We start from the raw sequence: 19,167 nt of genomic DNA, 5'->3' as shown, positions 1-19,167 counted from the left end.
CCGCTGGAATAGAAAGGATAAGCTGTGTAACTCCCCAATACACTTTGCCAAAGCTAAGGCTAACAGAAATTCAGTCTTATGTGCCAGCTGCTGGTCCAAGGCTTCCTCCAAGAACTCATACAGCACTTGGGATGTGCTGCAAGAGTGATTCTAACCCTAGTTGCGAGGACAAAGTTCATGAGGAGAACAAGACTGCTCAAAACTCCTCATGAGCATGGATAATTGTTGGTGAAAAATAAAGCCATCTCTTCCTGTGTAAACACCTGGATAAGGGCTGAGTGATAGCCTTTCACTATGAATTCTGACAGGAGCTTGTTCTGACAAATATACTATATACTTAAGACGTGTCTGAACTGTCAAACATACACTCTGACTGGAGGGACCCCCTCCACAAAACTAGCCACAGGAGATCACTAAGAAACAGGGGAGGTAGCCAGGTATCTCAACCATCCTTCAATGCATCAGTGAACAGCAGGATCTTGGGAGGAGGAATTCCCAAAAGGAGGGTCCTGTCATCCAACCACCTAGAGAGATTTCTCTGATCATGCTCAGTTTCACAACCTGGCAGGGAGGATTGTTTGGTGCTGACCATTACTGCTTCAGCTGATGGTGAAGTGAGTGCAGGTGAGTTACTCATGCAAAATGACCATCTTCAGAAATGACAGGTGACTGAGGATGACATGCTAAACCTGAGCTTGTTGTTCCTGCCAATATAGGAACTGTGCGGTTACCTCCGAGCTTGCTCACATGAGAGTCAAAGGGAAAGACTTGCCATCCTCATGTCTATGAGCATGCCCAGTTGCTTTGCCTATTGCTTGAGTATGAGATTTGTCTTTCCCAGTTTATCATGATACTCAGTTTGTGACAGAGAGCATTCTTTGTTTCAGAGCAACTGCATCTTGGGATGCTAAAACTGGCCATTCATCCAGGTATAATGCAGCAGGCATATTCTCTGCAAATGGGACAAGTATATACAGTACAGTTGTTAATGGACATCTCAGTCAACCAGAAAATTCAGTTAATTTATGTTTGTTCATATACGGAACAAACCTTTGGTCTTAACATTAGGATTTACTAGCGCCAAGCTGGAAACCAGTAGAATTAAAATTACACTTGTGAGATCCAGGGACTATAGGCATCTATACCAGGTCACGGGGCATGTATACCCAGAATGCCCACGGCTACCTGTGACCCACCAGTTATTTTCCTACCGCCTTTAAGATAAGGCGTGTTACTGTCTATCTGATTTAAAGCCGGTTTTTCAGTTTGCCCGTTTTTTATCCATTTCATTTTTCATTTCTTATTACCTTTTCTTTCTCCGAGTGTGCTCAGTGTGAGTGAAGAGTGTATAAGTGGTATGATGGAGAATTTTGCCTCAACATCGGGATCGTCTGCCGTTTCGAAAAGGAGACAAAGGAAATGCCCAGGAGTCAGTGGCTTTCCATGTTCTAGATTTCTAACTTCGGTGTCGAGGGATCCTCATCCAACGTGTAGTAGGTGCAGGGAAGACGTATGTACGATTACTAATCCATGTTCTGTTTGTCGCGGTTGGTCGGTGGAACAGTGGAAAAAGTTCTATGAGAAAAGCCAATACAAAAGGAAGGTGATGACGCCATCTTTGGATGACCAAACCTTACCGGCTTCTTTTGTGTCGGCAATAAACCAGGCTGCTCCATATGTTTCTCCACCTGCTTTTGATTTGTCCCATACCCCTTCGGTTTCTCCTAGCGGTTCAGTATCGGAAACGTCAGGAGGAGCCTTGGGTAATTTTATGAATAATATGCACTCTCCTTTGTTCCCAGCAAGTAGAGGGGGAGCACTGCCATCTTTGTTCCAGGCTCCTGCTCCCGAAGCGCATAGGTTGGATGGTACGTGGTCAATGCTAGCCTACCAGGCGTACCAACCTTGGATAGTTTGCTTGCGCATTATATGGCGTCACGGTTCCAGCAGGGTCCGGCAGCGCTGAATGTTCCTCATCCCCCTGGCTTGCAATTTATGGGAATTAATGCCGCGGATACGCCATCAAACTCTATATTTACAGCGATGCAGAACGTGGGAGGTAGTTTGGCAGCAAACGTGCGGTTGCCATCAGAAACCTCACAGTCTCTCCCTACGAGAGGGATGACGTCACAACATACGTCACACACCGATATGGCAGGCGTGATGACGTCACAGACTGCTTCTCGGCCTATTTCGCTGCACCTAGACTCTAATACGCCTTCTGACTCGACAATGCAAACTGTAATGCAGAAATTACAAGATATAGAGAAGAGAATGGATAAGAGAGGCAAAAAGAAAAAGTGTGATTCGCCTTCGTCTTCTTCGTCTAGTTCGGCGTCATCGCTAAGTCCGATAACGTCACGGCGAGCGCCAGTCAAGCGTTGGAGGAGGATTCGGGAGTTTGCGACTGATCCTCGGGCTAAGAGGAGAAGAATCAATTCTTCTTCATCTTCAGACCAAGACTGTCGTATCCAAGTCAGCAGGAAGGTCGGGAAGTCAGTGGCTAGTAAGCACAAGGCTAGCAGACGAAGCCGTTCGCAAGAATCTGAACAAGCGAGAGAGGCGACGGCCGACGGACTAGTGGCCGATGCGGAGATGCCAGTTCGGATCGCAAAAACTACGATACCGCTGGTAAAATCGACGTTGGCGGCGAAAGGTGCAGCAGAGGATAGAATGCAGGTCCCAGTTTCGCCCGTAAGGCCATTCAAAATACGTACGAAGGGCGATAAGGCTCCTATTAAAAGTACGAAGAATAGGGAGTTGGCAACCTCGGCGGATACGTTCGTGGAAGGCAGTGTCCATCTGGATGAAAGGTCGAGGCCGAGTTCTCCGACGCTCGTAAACGATACCAATACTAATAGAGACGAAGTTATATCTGTCTTAAGGGAGCCTTCATCTTGGAGATCTAGATGAGATTCTCGCTCTAGATCCGTGAGCAGAGAAAGAGTGAGGCTTTCTCGTTCCCCTACTGACTATTCGGGATCAAGCCAACGGCGGCCAGCAAAGATCAAAGAGACCGCGGCCGTAGGGGCAGGTGGCCGTGGAATTCCGGGCCGTTTGTCAGAAGATAGGGGCGAGACAACATCCCTTGTGACGGAGAATGGTACATTAGAGCCGGAGGAAGGAGAAAACCAAGTTTCTGGCCTCGTATGCAGAGGTGATTGATTTGATTTGTCAATTCAATAACCTTTCGGAGAAGACAGAAACACCGGCCAGTATGGTTCCGCCTGGAATTGACATGGCATTTGGATTAAAAAGGGATACCAAGGTGTCGTATGAATTGCCTTGTTCAAGTCATGCGGATTCTGTCTTGCAACACGTAAACGCAAAGATTGCAGGAAGGGATAATTCCTTAAGATCTAATAGATCATTTAAATTTATTCCCCCTCCAATGATGAAGCAAAGGAAATATTATACGACACCGAAGGTCCCTTTGCTGTCTAGACAAGTGAACCCTAATGTTGTAAGATTAAGGCCTGGATTAACCTTGGATCAGGTTAAAATGGAGTGCCCTTCGATGACGTACCAAGAGGCTGCTACGTTAGAAGCAACAGCTTCTTCTGTCTTTCAGGCTGCTTCTTGGTTAGATCTTTGGTCAACAGCAGTGGCGAAGACTGCATCCTCGGAAGTGACAAGAAAAGTAGTGGATGAATCATTGTTCATTAGATTACTACAGTCAGGTTCCAAGGCGATTGCGTACCTGACAGATCAGCCATTACCCCACGTCGCTTATGCCCACGAATCTCAGAAGGCAATTATTCTGCAGGACGAAGTGAAGAAGATGATGGAAAAAGGAGCTGTGAAACAAGTATGCAGTCCTTCGAAAGGCTTCTACAGCAGGATTTTCCTGGTACCCAAAGCCAACGGGGAATGGAGGACAGTAATAGACCTGTCAACTCTGAATCTGTTTATAAGGAAAACCAGTTTCAAGATGGAAACTTCAAAAACGGTTCTACAAGCAGTCAGGATCGGGGACTTTATGCTGAAAGTCAATCTAAAGGACACATACTTTCAGATACCAGTCCATCAGTCTTCAAGGAAATTTCTCCGCTTTAGTCTTGCAGGGAAAGCTTTCGAATTCAAGGTCCTGTGCTTCGGATTGACAACGTCTCCTCAAGTTTTTACAAGAGTGTTCACTCTCGTGTCGACAAGGGAGCATGCTCAGGGGATCAGGCTAATAAGGTATCTGGACGATTGGCTGGTGATAGCAAAGTCCAGGGAGAAATTACTCAGGGACAGGGCGACCCTCCTGCACCTTTGTCACAGCCTAGGTATTGTGATAAATCAGGAGAAGTCGCAGTTGGATCCAAGTCAACGTTTGGTGTATCTGGGAATGGTTATAGACACAACAGAAGCCAAAGTGTTCCCGACAGACCAAAGAATAGAGAAATGCAAACAAGTGGTGAATGCCTTTCTGGGAAAACAAACACAGCCAGCAAGACAGTGGCAGGTGGTGCTGGGAATCCTAACCTCCCTGAAGAAGCTAGTACCACAAGGAAGGCTACACCTTCGGTCCCTACAAGGAGGATGAAGGAGTTTTGGTCACCAATAGTAGATCACCCGTACGAGCAAATTCCTTGTCGGCAGAAGTGAGGAAAGACTTGCTGTGGTGGGTGAACAACAACAATCTGACAGTGGTTGTCCCCCTTCAACAATCCTCTCCAGACCTCTTGCTGTTCTCGGATGCGTCTCTAGAAGGCTGGGGAGCCCATATGGAGGAGTTGATGGTGTCAGCAAAATGGAGTTGCAAGGACAGAGAACTCCATATAAACGTGCTGGAGTTAAAAGCAGCGTTTCTAGCTCTACAGGAATTCAGGGAGAGAGTAAAGGGACACTCAGTGGTATTGATGTCAGACAACACCACAGTAGTAGCTTATATAAACAAACAAGGAGGCCTAGTATCTCGGCAGTTACATGTGATGACAGTTCAACTTTATCAGTGGGCTGTAGAGAACCTGGTAGACATCAGGGCCAGGTATATTCCGGGAAAAAGAAACATAGTGGCCGACAAGTTGAGCCGCAGGGATCAGATTCTGGGAACGGAGTGGTCCCTGCACCAACAGGTAGTGGACAGGATGCTCATGTTGTGGGAAGGACCGATCATAGACCTATTCGCAACCAGGTACAACAAAAAGTTGGAAGTGTATTGTTCGGTAGTCCCAGACGCAGAGGCAGTAGCAGAAGATGCGCTACAACACCCTTGGGACAATCTGGACATATACGAATTTCCTCCATTTTGTCTAATCCGTCAGGTTCTGAACAGGGTAATGCGGTCTCAGAACCTCAAGGTGACCCCGGTAGCTCCGTTATGGCCAAAGGCAGAGTGGTTTCCAGACCTACTGGAACTCCTAATAGATGTGCCAAGAGAGTTACCCCCATGGAGCAACCTACTGTGTCAGCCGCACATGGAGAGGTACCACCAGTCGGTGAAGTCCCTATCGCTTCACGGGTGGAGACTGTTAAGTATCTCCTTCGAGCGAGAGGGTTTTCGCAGAAAGCAGCAACTCAGATGGCAGGAAATATCAGAAAATCATCTGCGACAGTATACCAAGGAAAGTGGTCAGCATACTGTGATTGGTGTCGTAGAGGGAACTTGTCTCCACTCGGTACCACTATTCAGCAGTTAGCAGACTTTCTGATATATCTCAGAACAGAAAAGCATATGTCTGTATCTGCAGTGAAGGGGTACAGGGCGGCTCTAGCCTCAGTCTTACGAATGAAAGGAGTGGAGATTTCGTCTTCATGGGAGTTGGCCATGCTGATGAGGAGCTTTGAACAGTCATGTCCACCAAAGGAGCTAAAAGCCCCAGATAGGGATCTGACCATGGTACTGAGTAGTCTGACAAATCCCCCCTACGAACCACTAAGGCAGTCCACGGATAGGAGCCTGACCCTGAAGACAGTCTTCTTATTGGCCCTGGCTTCAACCAAAAGGGTGGGGGAGCTACATGGCCTGTCATATCTCATAAAGCACTCGAGAGGTTGGAGGTCAATGGTATTTGAGTTTGTCCCAGAATTCGTGGCCAAGACCCAAAACCCAACAATAGTAGACGGCAGATTCGACTCCTTTACCATACCTTCCTTGGCAGACTTTGTAGATAATGACAAAGATGAGATGCTTCTGTGCCCCGTCAGGGCACTAGGGAGTACTTAAGAAGAACAAGGCACCTCAGGCTGGGGTGCCGGAGGTTGTTTGTAAGTACAGGACGGAACAAGAAGGAAGTGTCCAGGAATACAATATCGTTTTGGCTAAGGGAGACGATCAGAGATGCTTATATGGCAGAAGACAGAGGGTCAGATAGCCAGGTGGGAGCGAGAACTCATGACATCAGGGGCTTGAGTGCTTCTCTGGCATTTAAGAAGAACATGTCTGTGGATAGAATTCTGAAAGCTGGTGTGTGGAAACGCCAAACAACTTTCGCCTCCTTTTTTTTTTTTTTTTTTTTTTTTTTTTTTTTTTTTTTTTTTTTTGTTTTTTTTTTTTTTTTTTTTTTTTTTTTTTTTTTTTTTTTTTTTTTTTTTTTTATTTGAAAGACGTTGCCCATAGATCCTTGGACACTTTCCTTGGGTCCAGTGGTGGCGGCCCAACAAGTGATATAGCTCATCCAGTACCCCTGGCGGGTCAGTTTGCGTCTATTCTAAGATGAAGGTATGAAAGTAGAATGAATGGGATGACTGGTCTTTTTTCTTACTACTTTCTTCCTACTCCTTTAACTACGGGCAATATGAAGGAGAGTACTGTCATGTTCTGGAACGGACTAGATGCAGGTGAGGTGGTCAGCCATACTGTGAAGCTATCTTAGGTTATGATATACTTTTCAGTAGCAACACACCCCTCTAGATAATAGGGAAGAGAGGGGTGAAGGTGGATCCAGTTGCAAGGGACAAGAGTAAACCATAGAATGGTATCAACACCCAGTGAGGGAAACCAATAGATTCGCTTATATCTTTGGTTCTAGGTTCATTGTCCATTCTCTTAGAATTTCCCTATATATTCTTAAATGGATAAGGTGGCAAACTCCCAGTCAGTTGTAGAGACTTACCTCCCTCCAATAAGTAAGTCTATCCTAATGTTAAGACCGAAGGTTTGTTCCGTATATGAACAAATACCAAATTTGTAACTAATTTGTATTTTTCATAACTAACAAACCTGAGGTCTTAACAGGTAAAGGCCCACCTCGAACCACCCCTCTAGCAGTCTAAACTGAGTTAGATATAACTGGTGGGTCACAGGTAGCCGTGGGCATTCTGGGTATACATGCCCCGTGACCTGGTATAGATGCCAATAGTCCCTGGTTTCCAGCTTGGCGCTAGTAAATCCTAATGTTAAGACCTCAGGTTTGTTAGTTATGAAAAATACAAATTAGTTACAAATTTGGTATTTTGTGTAAGAAAAATTTCACTCTATTAGCATGCTTTTTCCCAGTTTAAGGGACAAATAGCTTGTATGGATTAGAGATGTCCACATATGCAGTTCACACTAAACTGTTTTATGCTATGTGTTATTGTTGGTGATTTTTGTGCTAATACAGGGTAGGTCATCGAGGGGCCTAAGAATGTTAGAGAAGACATCAAACCAGAAGAAAAGTAGATAGAAAATTGATATGGGATGCTCCTAGTTCATTAAGAAAAGTCTGCCATTAGGGTTAAATACAGTTTCCTTTAAAAATATCACCGTGACACAGCTGCCATAAACCATGTTGTAAACCTGCTGAATGACAGTGCCATGTCTCGTTTAGGAACATTTTAAAATTTTGGCAGCAACAGACTTCATAGATAGCTCTTTAGTGAGACAGGAAAAATGAGTCTCAAGAAGAAAGCAGTAAAAAGAGGCTGTAAACAGAAACAACCACTTCAAAGTAATGACATCTCTCATCTTCATCAGTTTTCCCACTACCTACCCATGAATGCCATCAGCTCTCCTTATTAAAGGTAAAGAGAGAACAAAAATTGCATTATTTAATTCTCTTTGCAGATTGATCCAGTTCCCATTTCTTTTGGGAAAATTTTTTTTCAGTTTAAGGGCATAAGTTAATGGACGTTTTATATAATTGACTTACTCAGTAATTACATAGATTCTAGTTTTCCATGTATGGCAGCTTAAAATTCACAGGTAGCACTTTGATTACTTGGTGTAGGTGCAAAGTACCATTCCCTAATGGCATTACTAGGAACGACTTGGCTAACACCTCATTCTCTTTTCTGCTGTAGTCGACAAAACATCGAGTGCTTACAGCAGCTTAGTCTTATTTTCTGGCTGTATCACCGGACTACGGTAGTAGTATTACACAACCACCAGAATGTGTATTTCATAGCCTTCGAGCATGAATCTTTCAGGATGAGTCTTGTCTTCTTTTGTTATTACCTTAATTCAGATTCAGCAACAAGCCGGCTACTTGCAAGTTGCCAGTAATAGTTTGGTCTCAAAAGTCATCCTTGAAATTGCTTACCGGCCATAGGCAATGCCAGTCACTGGTAAGTGATTACCTTAAAAGTAATTCTTGAATGTTATTTTGTTCCTTTAGGTCAAACCTTTGCTTTTAGGATTTGTTTATTGGCCATAGGCTGTTTGCAGGTTGACAGTAAATAATTACCTTTAAAGTAATTTTTGAATGTTATGCCATTCCCTCAGGCCAAAAGATTTGCAATTTATTTGTTGTTTATCAGGCCTAGGCTTCTCACAGGCCTCTGGTAAATAATAATCTTAAAGTAATTCTTGAATTTTGACGCCATTCCATTAGGCCAAAACATTTGCAGTATTTTTTTTTTTTTTTTTTTTTTTTTTTTTTTTTTTTTTTTTTTTTGTTTTGTTTTTTTTTTTTTTTTTTTTTTTTTTTTTTTTTTTTTTTTTTTCAAATCTTTTTGTCACTCCTATAAACTCTATGGGTATTCTTATGGTATATAAGAGTGGCATGGTTTTCTTTTTGAAACTGCCCAGGGACACAATCCCAGTACAGGCAGTCCCCAGTTAGAGTGGGGCCTCGATAATTGTGGGGGGGGGTTGGGGGCCACAACCACCCGTGATAGTGCCTCAGTGGTATGATCGGTATGTTCTTGACCAGCCACCTCAGTGGCCACAAGTTCGATTCTCGGGCATTCCATTGAGGTGTGAGAGATGTGTATTTCTGGTGATAGAAGTTCTCTCAACGTGGTTCGGAAGTCACGTAAAGCGGTTGGTCCTGTTGCTGAATAACCACTGGTTCCATGCAATGTAAAAACACCATACAAACAAACAAACAAACAAACAACCATCCGTGATAAGCAAATATCCGCTTTATCACAGACCTCAAAAAACCCTAGACTATACCCACGCCAACTACTTGCTTCAATAGTTAAAAAACACCAAAGATGTCCTACTTATAAAAAAACTTATAGGCTAACTGCCTATTTTAATACTAATTTAAACACCTAATATACCTTAAACTATCATATGGGTACTTACTGTTGATTGGTCCAAGTTATCCTATGTAGGTTGAAGATACGCATGTATTCTCTGCAACTTAACATTTTAAACTATCAATGGCTGCTCCTATTAGTAGTAGTAGAAGGGTATTGTCATTGAAATGGCTCCTTTGTTTGTGTTTGTTATATGTCTCTATAACGTCACAAATCTTTTATAAATTATTTCCTATCTTCAATTTCCCCGTCATCAGATCAGCAAACAAAAGTATATCAGCTAACAATTCCTCTTTATTTTCATGATTTGGCTACTGCACAAAACAAAAAGTACATACTATATCTATTTCGTGAATGAACATAATTATGATAAAAAAAACCATGAATTACTGTAATAATTACAGCACCCAACTATAGTATTAATGTATAAACAGGAAAATACAGTAATAAAAATCTATTTTTGTCTTGTTTACATTTAGAATTAGCTGATGGACGTTTATTACCAAAAGAATTATTTTGGAAAACAATTTAGTTGCTAAAAGAAATGAATTTATTAATGGAATTATTATTATTTTTTTGATAGTATTACAGTAATTTCAATGAGAGAGAGAGAGTTTCAGATGAGAGAGAGAGAAGATGAGAGAGAGAGAGAGAGAGGAGATAGAGAGAGAGAGAGAGAGAGAGAGAGAGAGAGAGAGAGAGAGAGAGAGAGAGAGAGAGAGAGAGAGAGAAAGCCTAGGACGAGAGTAACTGTTGACTAGCTTAGGTCGAGAATAATTACAACATTGTGTTGTTTACATAATGAAATTCATATTTTAAATATTTTTACGGTGATTAAGAAATGAAACATCGATAGTAATAAAATATTCTCTTGTATAATGTTATAATATGGCAACACTTATGTACCTATTAATGTCGGGGACCATCTGTTTTTTTTATTACGATAATAATAGATCAGTATTATAGTTTATTCTGTAAGTGAAATAAGGTTTTTTGAAAGTTGTTGTTTTCTTTCATTAAGAGAAGTATACAGATAGAGAGAGAGGGGGGGGGCTGGGTTGTGATTTTGTGGGATTTTAATGTAGCATTTTATTGATATTTTGCTATTTACATTCATAATAATATCTGAAAATTAGTAAATCATTTTATCGTAAAAATGTATTTAGTCCTGGAAATAAGATGAAAATACAGTAATTAGTGAATCTTGCTCTATGAAAAAATTCGCGATTTTGTTAATTTTCCGGGATATAGTACTATTTGGGATCCACAAAAAAGTAAGCAAAGTGTTTTATAATAGAGTTTAGAGCATAAGTATGTAAAATACATCGGTAGTTTGTAGAATGGTGTAACCACTATCACATTGTGTAAAAATAAGACGTACGTACGAATGAGACTGTAGGCTGGTGACGTCACGATGATCATGCGTATTTTTTTCGTGAATGAATATACATTTATGATAAAAATATTAGTTACTGTACTGAATACAGTACCGCACTATAATATTAATGTAATCACATCAAAATAAAGTAATCAATGCATACTGTAAACTTGTAAAAATGTATTTTTGTCTTTTGGAAAATGCTCTCTCCAAGAAATTATACCTTGAAGAAGCTTTTTATTATGAAGATATGCCATTAATGTATAAGATAGGCATTTTATTATAAAGATATGCCGATAATATATAAGATAAAAATTGTTTTATTATTTTCACGCTTCGTCGCCGATTGCAAACAATACATAATCTATGACAACTATGACTGCATTGTTCGGAGAAGTTAATTAAGTTCTACCAAAATAATAATGGAGTTCGAAAATTAATGTTTTCCTAAATGTTATTACTACCATAATTACACTACTATTAACTTTAAAAGGTTAACGAATGATGAGGGTTGCTGTGAACGCAATGTAACTCAATGTTTACATTTCGTTGCTGGTTTCTCCAAGTACAAGTTGATGTCAATGATGTGGAATTATTCCATGAATAGGCTATTTATTATGAAGATATGTCAATGATATACAAGGTGAGAATGGTTTTATTACCTTTAATGTCTATTAATATTATAATGTGAATCTGTTCATGCCTGTTGGTGGTTACGGACTGCAGCCGAGGCTTAGCCTACCATGGACAAGCCCGCGATGCTGCGATTCATACCAGCGATATAGGCTGAGGAGTGGTCCAAGGAAAAATTCATGGTTAACTGATCCCGCGGTTACTGATTCGCGACTGTATTGGCAGACTCGGTTAATGGCGATCCAGTTTTATGGTGTTTATCTAACACCATAACGGGCTGAGTTTCGGTTATCTGCAACATAAAGTGCCAATAATAGAGTTATGGCGCCATAACATACCTAACAGAGGTGCCATTAAGCGAAACTTGGCACTTAAATTGCCAAGTTTCAGTTAATGGTGGTTTTCACTTATCAGCACCCTGCCGAGACCAGAAACCCCACCAATAACCAAGGACTGCCTGTATATATTTGCAACTTTTTAATCTGTATCTTCTTACTTGTGGTTTGGAACTAAGCTATCCTTTTTGTTCCAGATGTGTATGCTGCCCTGTGGCCATTCATTGGAATTGTGATTGAAGTGGTGATTCTTGGCATCATCATTGTCATCTTTGAGAAACGTCGCGCCAAGGCTGAATTTGACGAGTCTGACACTGACCAAGGAAATGATCAGTGAGTCTAGGGAATTGTGAAATATTGAAGTACCTTTTGTAGTTCCATGAGAGGGTTGCTGATCTTTATTTTTGTGGGTAATTTTAGTAATTTTATAGAGTTTTTATTTTTGTCACTATAATTTTCTATTTTCGGACCAACGATCTGTGAAGGAGAATTTTGGATTTATGACTCCACTGGGAGTGCGGGGCTGTTAATATCTTGAGTTTGCATCATTCACAGGAAAAACAGTGGGAAGGATCGGCGGAGGAAGTAAGTAGAGATCTAGGCAATGCTACAAGACATCAGTTAATAATTTTCGCCTTTCTCATTTGAGAGCGTTAAGTAAGAAAAAGTAGGCGCATGCATTATTAAAGTAGCTAGCCTTAAAAACCAAAGAATTTTGTCACAAATTTAAAGTTTACCTCTTGATTTTAGACGTAGTCTGCTTGAGTTACCCCTGGCACATTTTATCATAATATTTGAGTACTGGTATTGATGCTGCTGTTGAAGTGGTAAAATAACAGAACGGTTGAGATGAGTGCATTTAACATGACTTGAGAGCATCATATGGACAGATGCACATAACTGTGTGCCAGTTTGCAATGAAGAGTGTGGCACGTTTTCCATTTTTATTTGTTTATATTTTTTTTTTCTTTCCCAAAGCTGTGTTGTTCCAGTTGGAAACTCTAGTGTATTAAGTGATACAATTCTTGATCAAAATCCTTTTTTTTAAAGTGTTCTTTGTTATGGTTTTACTGATGATACTGAAGTAGCCTTACTACTAGTAAAAGAAATTTACTATGTGATGGTTGATGGTATGATCAATCCCTTTTTGTCATTGGTAATATGACCATGGACTCCACATGACCAAAAGTCAGTGATGATTATTACACTCCAAGTGATGCAATTTGTGACAAAAGTCCCACTAAAATTTCACCTATAAAGATATTTCAACATTTACTCCTTCATGGTGTTTTATGGTGAATCTTAATGCTAGAAATAAGTGAAAATAACACTTACAAGAGCATTAAACTAGCACAATAAACTTTTCAAATACTGTAGTTTACCATTTTCAACGTAATGGTGTTTTTGACCTTAAGTTCGTAAGTGTTATATTTGCATGGTATGGAATTTTAGTTACATGTACAGGTGTAGAGATTGGAAGCCATTCTCGAGGTAATCTTGATTATTTTCCTTTTGGACTGTGTAGAATAAACCTAGCTGTTTATTCACACACTTACCTCATTTTTATTGATCTTTGTTTCTCTTTTGGTACTAGATTCGGTGATTAGAGAAGGAAGGTACTGAACTCGATACAAATATTTTATCCTCGTGCTTTGTTGTGATTAAGGTGAAAGTGAATGAAATTTATGTTGGTGAAAGATAAATTTAATTGAAACAAAAGTAGAAACTTTTTCTCATACAACTGCTCTTGCTTGGTCTATAATTATCATGAAATTTCATCTTGGAAATAAGAAGTCAGTTGAATTCTGTGGGTGGTCGTGTAAGTTTGTTAGTTAGTATAAGTGGTGTTTCAAAGATTACTAGTAATTTTGTGAGGGTAATTTTTTATTTCAAATGGTGTCACTTTCATCTTATTACAAGAATCACTTCTAAAATGATTTATTTTTTACCCCTTAAGAATTATTTTTTGATAACCAGGTTTTGTAACACTGAAAAAAATCCTATGAGTTGATGAAGGGCCTTTTGCTTGTCATGCAGTCTGGAATGGTGAAGGTCTTTTCATTCATCAAAACATAAGGTTTATCAGGCTTCATCACTCAACATAACCTGAAATGATGAATCCTAACCATTTATTAGGTACTGGAAAGAATAAGGTTTATTAGTTTACTAGTTCTTCAACGTAGAATCCAAAAGAATCTTGTTGCTGTGGAGAACATCTGAAGAACTTGAAGGAGATCTTCTAGCTTTAAGCAGATGTAGATGTATGGTAAGGTTTTGTCTTTTACAAAAGATGGATTGTGCTTTGTTACAACCTGGCTTGCTAGGTTTACAAGACTTGCTAGGCTACTCTGCTTGGCTTTGCTAGAGGAGAAGTATGATTAGTTAGTTCTTAGGCTGTATTTCCTTTTTTGAATAATATAAAATTAAGGTTTCAGTGCAACTATATACCATATTGTAGGAAATCATAAATCCATATGAAATACTGTATATGTTGTTTATTAGTGGGAGGGGTGTACATTATTTGCTTAAGGATCATAGGTACAGTAGTAAGGTGCATTAGCAATCATAATCTTCTTTTACTAAGAGGTTATTTGTTGTTACTTTCTTTTGGTACTATGAAATGTTTTTAATGAGATTGTTACTATGGGTTGCTCATGCACTTTCATAATTCTGGGTACCTTTGTCTCGCATCTCTTCAAGGTTGTAATATTTCTTTTTAACCAAGGTATACTGGTGACAGTTCAAACTGGTTATAAGACCGAATGTTGAAGACAGGATTTGCTTTGTATTGATGTTAGTTGTTACAACAGTATTTCTTTTAGTTAACTATTATTGTCACTAACAAGACTAGTTTGGGAGCAAATATTTAAGAAATTGACATTAATTGAGCTATACTACATAGGATCTCTTCATTTCCCCCTTTTCTCTTAATCCCATTCAGATATAATAGGAAGCTGACCAAAGACATTAGTTTCTTCAGTGATTTTGATCTCAATGTAGTTGTAATTATTCAAGTAAACAGTACTTATCTGTTACTATTCTTAGTGACGTAAGTCCCCTATACCTACACTGTTTTTCTTGCTTAACTCCATATCTGTCTTTGTATAGCTTGCAAAATGGTCATTAGTTTTATGGGTTGTTGCTGTACTTTCTAGTCCCATTTTCACTTCTTTCATATGTATATAGTCTCCATTGTTGTTCTCAATGCTATTCCCATTCTATTCTTGTAATGCAAATAAATTTTCTAGAAGTTTTAAGTGTTATGTATATATTAAAAAGACTGTCAAGACCACTTATCAATCATTGGTTAAGGTCTGTTTTGAAATGGGAATCATCTTACATTGTGCACTGAAATTACGGAACGAGTTATATCTTAGCATAAGAGTATGCATCAATTATGAGTAAACACATGAGCAAAATTTCATTATTTGTGTAAGTGAACACAGAATAATTAATTTCACAGTTATACATGCCATGTCAGCTGTTTTAGGTGTGGTATTGTTCAGCACATTATTATTATTATTATTATTATTATTATTATTATTATTATTATTATTATTATTATTATTATTATTATGAGACTTCAGAAGAAACAGACTGCACTGATTAGGGACAGGTAAGTGTTTTTTAAAACTAAAAACCTTCATTGTATAAAACAATAATCTTGCCATTTATAGAAATGACTTGATGTAATGATTTTTTTTTTTTTTTTTTTTTTTTTTTTTTTTTTTTTTTTAACCTTGCACCTTTTACCTATGGAGGCACTAGCTGTTATAAATATCCCAAGTATAAAGTGCAATCTCCCACTCCTTACTGTACAGTTTCATTCTGTATTCACTGCACCATTTTTGATCTGCATGGTCTTTAGACACTTTTGTGATTGATTTGCAGATTGATATTTGATGAGAATTTTTGTGATGCACATAACTTTTTAATGGGTTGTGTAATATGTGTCGTATACTACTTTTTATTGATCAGTATCATCTGTCCTAAACTTTTTACCCTTAAAAATACTGGTAAATTTCAAATTGGTGCTTTGCAGTCGTGTGTTCTGAAGTCCTAATTATTTATGCAATTTGAATAGGTACTGTAAAGGTTTGGTATGCAAGTTCTGCTTATACCAATTACAACTTGTATGTACACCACATCACTATTTATGAAATGGTACACTTTAATGTGATTTTTAAAGAAATTTTGAGATTGTGTATGTAAAGATTAAGACAGTATTGATTTCATTGCCAGGTTAACGTTTTTGTGTAAGTGGTTCAACTATTTACTGTTTGCTGGTAACCTGCCATTGTTGAAGATTATATATCTGCTTTGTCATGACAAAGTGTCATTGTAAAATACAGGCAGAAGATCTTTTGTTTTTGTTGAATGATATTGTAAATAACAAGTTTATCGTATTTGTCATTATTTATTGTTGCTCCTTATAACCGGATGTTACTATATGATAAAAACATTTGATCTGATGTGTTCTTTGTATTACCTTTTAAATATTTCTCTGCATAAAGGCATTTATTTGTTTTAAGATTGTTCTTTCTTTGATTCAGTGCTCTTCATGTTACTCATCAAAAATGTCTTAAGAGTTGTGGTTTTCTGTCTTCAAATATAAAGTGTTAAATGACATGGATAGTTGACTCCTCAGACTGACCAAATCCTAGAATATTAGTCAAGGAGATAATGTATCTATGTATGAGGAATGTATACCTTAATTAGGATGGGTTCAATTTTCACTAGGACATGACCTTTCTGCATAACTGAGCAGGAGGTGGGGGTTCCAAATTGGTTTGCTCATCGAGCCACCAATAACCAGTCGCCTGGTTCCCCCAGGTTTGATGTGGATGGAGAGGGGTCTTGGGCACTGATCGTATGTGTGCATGTTTATCTGTGTGACATCTGTAGGGCTGCAATGACCTTTTCCTTTCTTCTGCTGCTCATTAGTGACCTTTCAACTTCCAAGACCTCGTAGAGGGGTAGTGCCATCGGTGCACTTCTTGCAGTGCACTGTAGGCATTATTTGGGGTTCTTTGCAGTTTATCTTCGGCTCCTAGCTGCAACCCTTTTTGTTTCTTTTCCTGTATCTCCTTTCATATTCTCTTCCATCTTACTTTCCGCCCTCTCCTAACAATTTATTAATAGTGCAACTACGAGGTTTTCCACCTTTCAGGCTTTTACTGTCAATTTCCGTTCAGCTCTTAATGGCCTCATTGGTCTCAGTGCTTAACCTTTGGCGTAAATTCTATATTCAACTCAACTCAACCTCAAAGATGTATTGAAAGTGTATCAGTGTTTCTAAAGTTTTGTAATTCAATGATGAATTCAGATGGAAAAAAATTAGTCAGTATCTAACAAGTTATTTTAGTTATTTGCAAGAAGGAACAGAAATAAGATTGGTAATAGATAAATAGCCTTGTGAATTTAGTATGCTGTAAAAGACAGAAGTCTAAGTGTTTGTGGTGGCCATGGCAGCCATAGGTCTACCTGGTGAACCATCAGTAGTCTCTGCTTGGTTCCCCTTGGTCCTTGGTTGGGGGAGAGAAGCATTGGGCACTGATTATTAATATACAATTTATGTTCAGTCTCCAGGACATTGGACAGCAGCATAGTTACTTGTCTCATGCCCCTGCTGCTTATGAGCAGCCTTTATTGTTTATACTATGATATGAAATTTAGTAGCAATAATGAAACAGAAAATATGGCTTCAGTAGTGATTGGTGATACAGTATAGGTTTTTTATTGTATGTTCAGACAACTTAGATTTGTCAGAAGTATGCAAAATTACATATTAGAAAGCTGATGTTTAGAGCTTCCCAATATAATTCAAAGTTAGTTTTCTGATAACAGCAAATGGATGAACGGGACAGATCAGATCGTGTCATTCAAAGCTACAGCAGAAATTAAAGTTTTGTTTGACTTCTATTTTTCAAAGTGAAATCTTGATCAATAAAATGGCACCAATTCTGTGACATGGCTAGGCCACCAAGATTTCCCAAATAAATGCATGTGACCAGTCAGAAAAACCGGGATCGTGGCTATCTGTCTACCACTAGCAAAATATCAATGTAGCCTTTCAGAAATCAGGGTTAAACCTTTACAACAGGCTGCTCATTGCACACTGTAGGTGGTAACATTAACTGAAATAAATTATAAACATGTATAAAAGCAAATTTAAATATGAAAACTCCATAAGAAAAACTATGCCATATATCTAGTATTTGCGGGTAGCTTAGTTGTCAAGTGAAGCAGTTCCTTTTTTTATGAAAAAAATAAACTAGATTCATGAATGGATTAACATATGAAAGGTCTTCAGGAGCTTTGATTCCATAAAGAGCAAATGACCTTCCTACTGAGCAAATTCCTCCAGTGCACAAACTCTAACCAAGGCCTAAAGAATAAAGTTAGAGAAAAAATGTTCATTCTTTTTACAAAATGATGACTCTTATAATAACATTGTTTTGATAGTGTAGCCACTGTTTGTCCTCAAAGGAGTTACTGTCATGGGTCCATTAGAGATTCCATATGGTAGACCAACTAATATCCAAGAATTCTCTTTTAGTCGGTCTCGGCCAGTACATAGTGCACATTGACACAGAAAATAGGACTCAAAATGAGGGCTCTTTCTCTCATCTACAGCAACTACCTCGATTCCAATCTTATTGTCAACCTGCAAGATTGTGGCAGTAGTACATCTTACGTAGGTCACCAGTGTCAATCACGTATCTTTGCAAGACTCCATTATTTTCTGGTTTGTACAAGCATCAACATAAACATTATTTTTGTCTGTTGATAATTACGCCAAGATCTTATTTCGGTCATCATGGAAGAACCAAAACTTGATAGCAAACAAAGTGTATAGTTTTAAGTCCCAGGGAAAAAGTTTTAGAAGCTTTTTAGCTGTTAATTTATATCGTGAGAAGTTGGGAGACACTAATCTCCCACAAGAATAAAATTATTTTGGTTGATTGTTTATAATGGCAATACAGTTCATTAGGTATATCTTAGAATAAAAATGTTCAAAAACAAAGTAGATTTGATACAGCTAAGTCCAAAAACTGCACAATTGCCTGCAAGAATAGGAAGGGTAGATTTACCATGGATGAACAAGCGAGTGATAGACTACTAGTCTGTTAAATGTAATGTGGAGAGTAGAGATGCAAGAGTGATAAAAGTCCTGTAGTTCCTCAGCGGACGAGATGCTTGCGTACTAGCCTATCAGACTGGTAGCCCGAGTGCTTCCCCTTGCTGCCAGTGAGGAACTAGAGGAATTTATTTCTGGTGATTAGAAATTAATTTCTCGATATAATGTGGTTCGGATCCCACAGTAAGCTGTAGGTCCTGTCGCTAAGTAACCAAGTGGTTCCTAGCCATGTAGATAAAAAAATAATCCTTTGAGCCAGCCCTAGGAGAGCTATTAATCAGCTC

At 38.9% G+C, this 19,167-nt stretch overlaps 1 protein-coding gene across 7 annotated transcripts in view; it reads left to right on the top strand.

Moving 5' to 3' along the window:
- The window catches only part of LOC135206702 (neuroplastin-like), a 106,800-nt gene extending 90,586 nt beyond the window's left edge, over positions 1 to 16,214 (top strand). For all 7 annotated transcript variants that reach the window (XM_064238127.1, XM_064238137.1, XM_064238172.1 and 4 more), the window contains 2 exons: positions 11,940 to 12,075; positions 12,298 to 16,214. In XM_064238127.1, coding sequence (XP_064094197.1) covers positions 11,940 to 12,075; positions 12,298 to 12,331 — 170 coding nt within the window. In that variant the 3' untranslated portion in view covers positions 12,332 to 16,214. The remainder of the gene's footprint in view (positions 1 to 11,939; positions 12,076 to 12,297) is intronic.
- Positions 16,215 to 19,167: the final 2,953 nt, after the last annotated feature.

The sequence above is a fragment of the Macrobrachium nipponense genome, chromosome 11 (assembly GCF_015104395.2).
Source record: "Macrobrachium nipponense isolate FS-2020 chromosome 11, ASM1510439v2, whole genome shotgun sequence".
Classification (NCBI taxonomy): domain Eukaryota; kingdom Metazoa; phylum Arthropoda; class Malacostraca; order Decapoda; family Palaemonidae; genus Macrobrachium; species Macrobrachium nipponense.
This window is presented reverse-complemented; position numbering and strand designations above follow the sequence as displayed.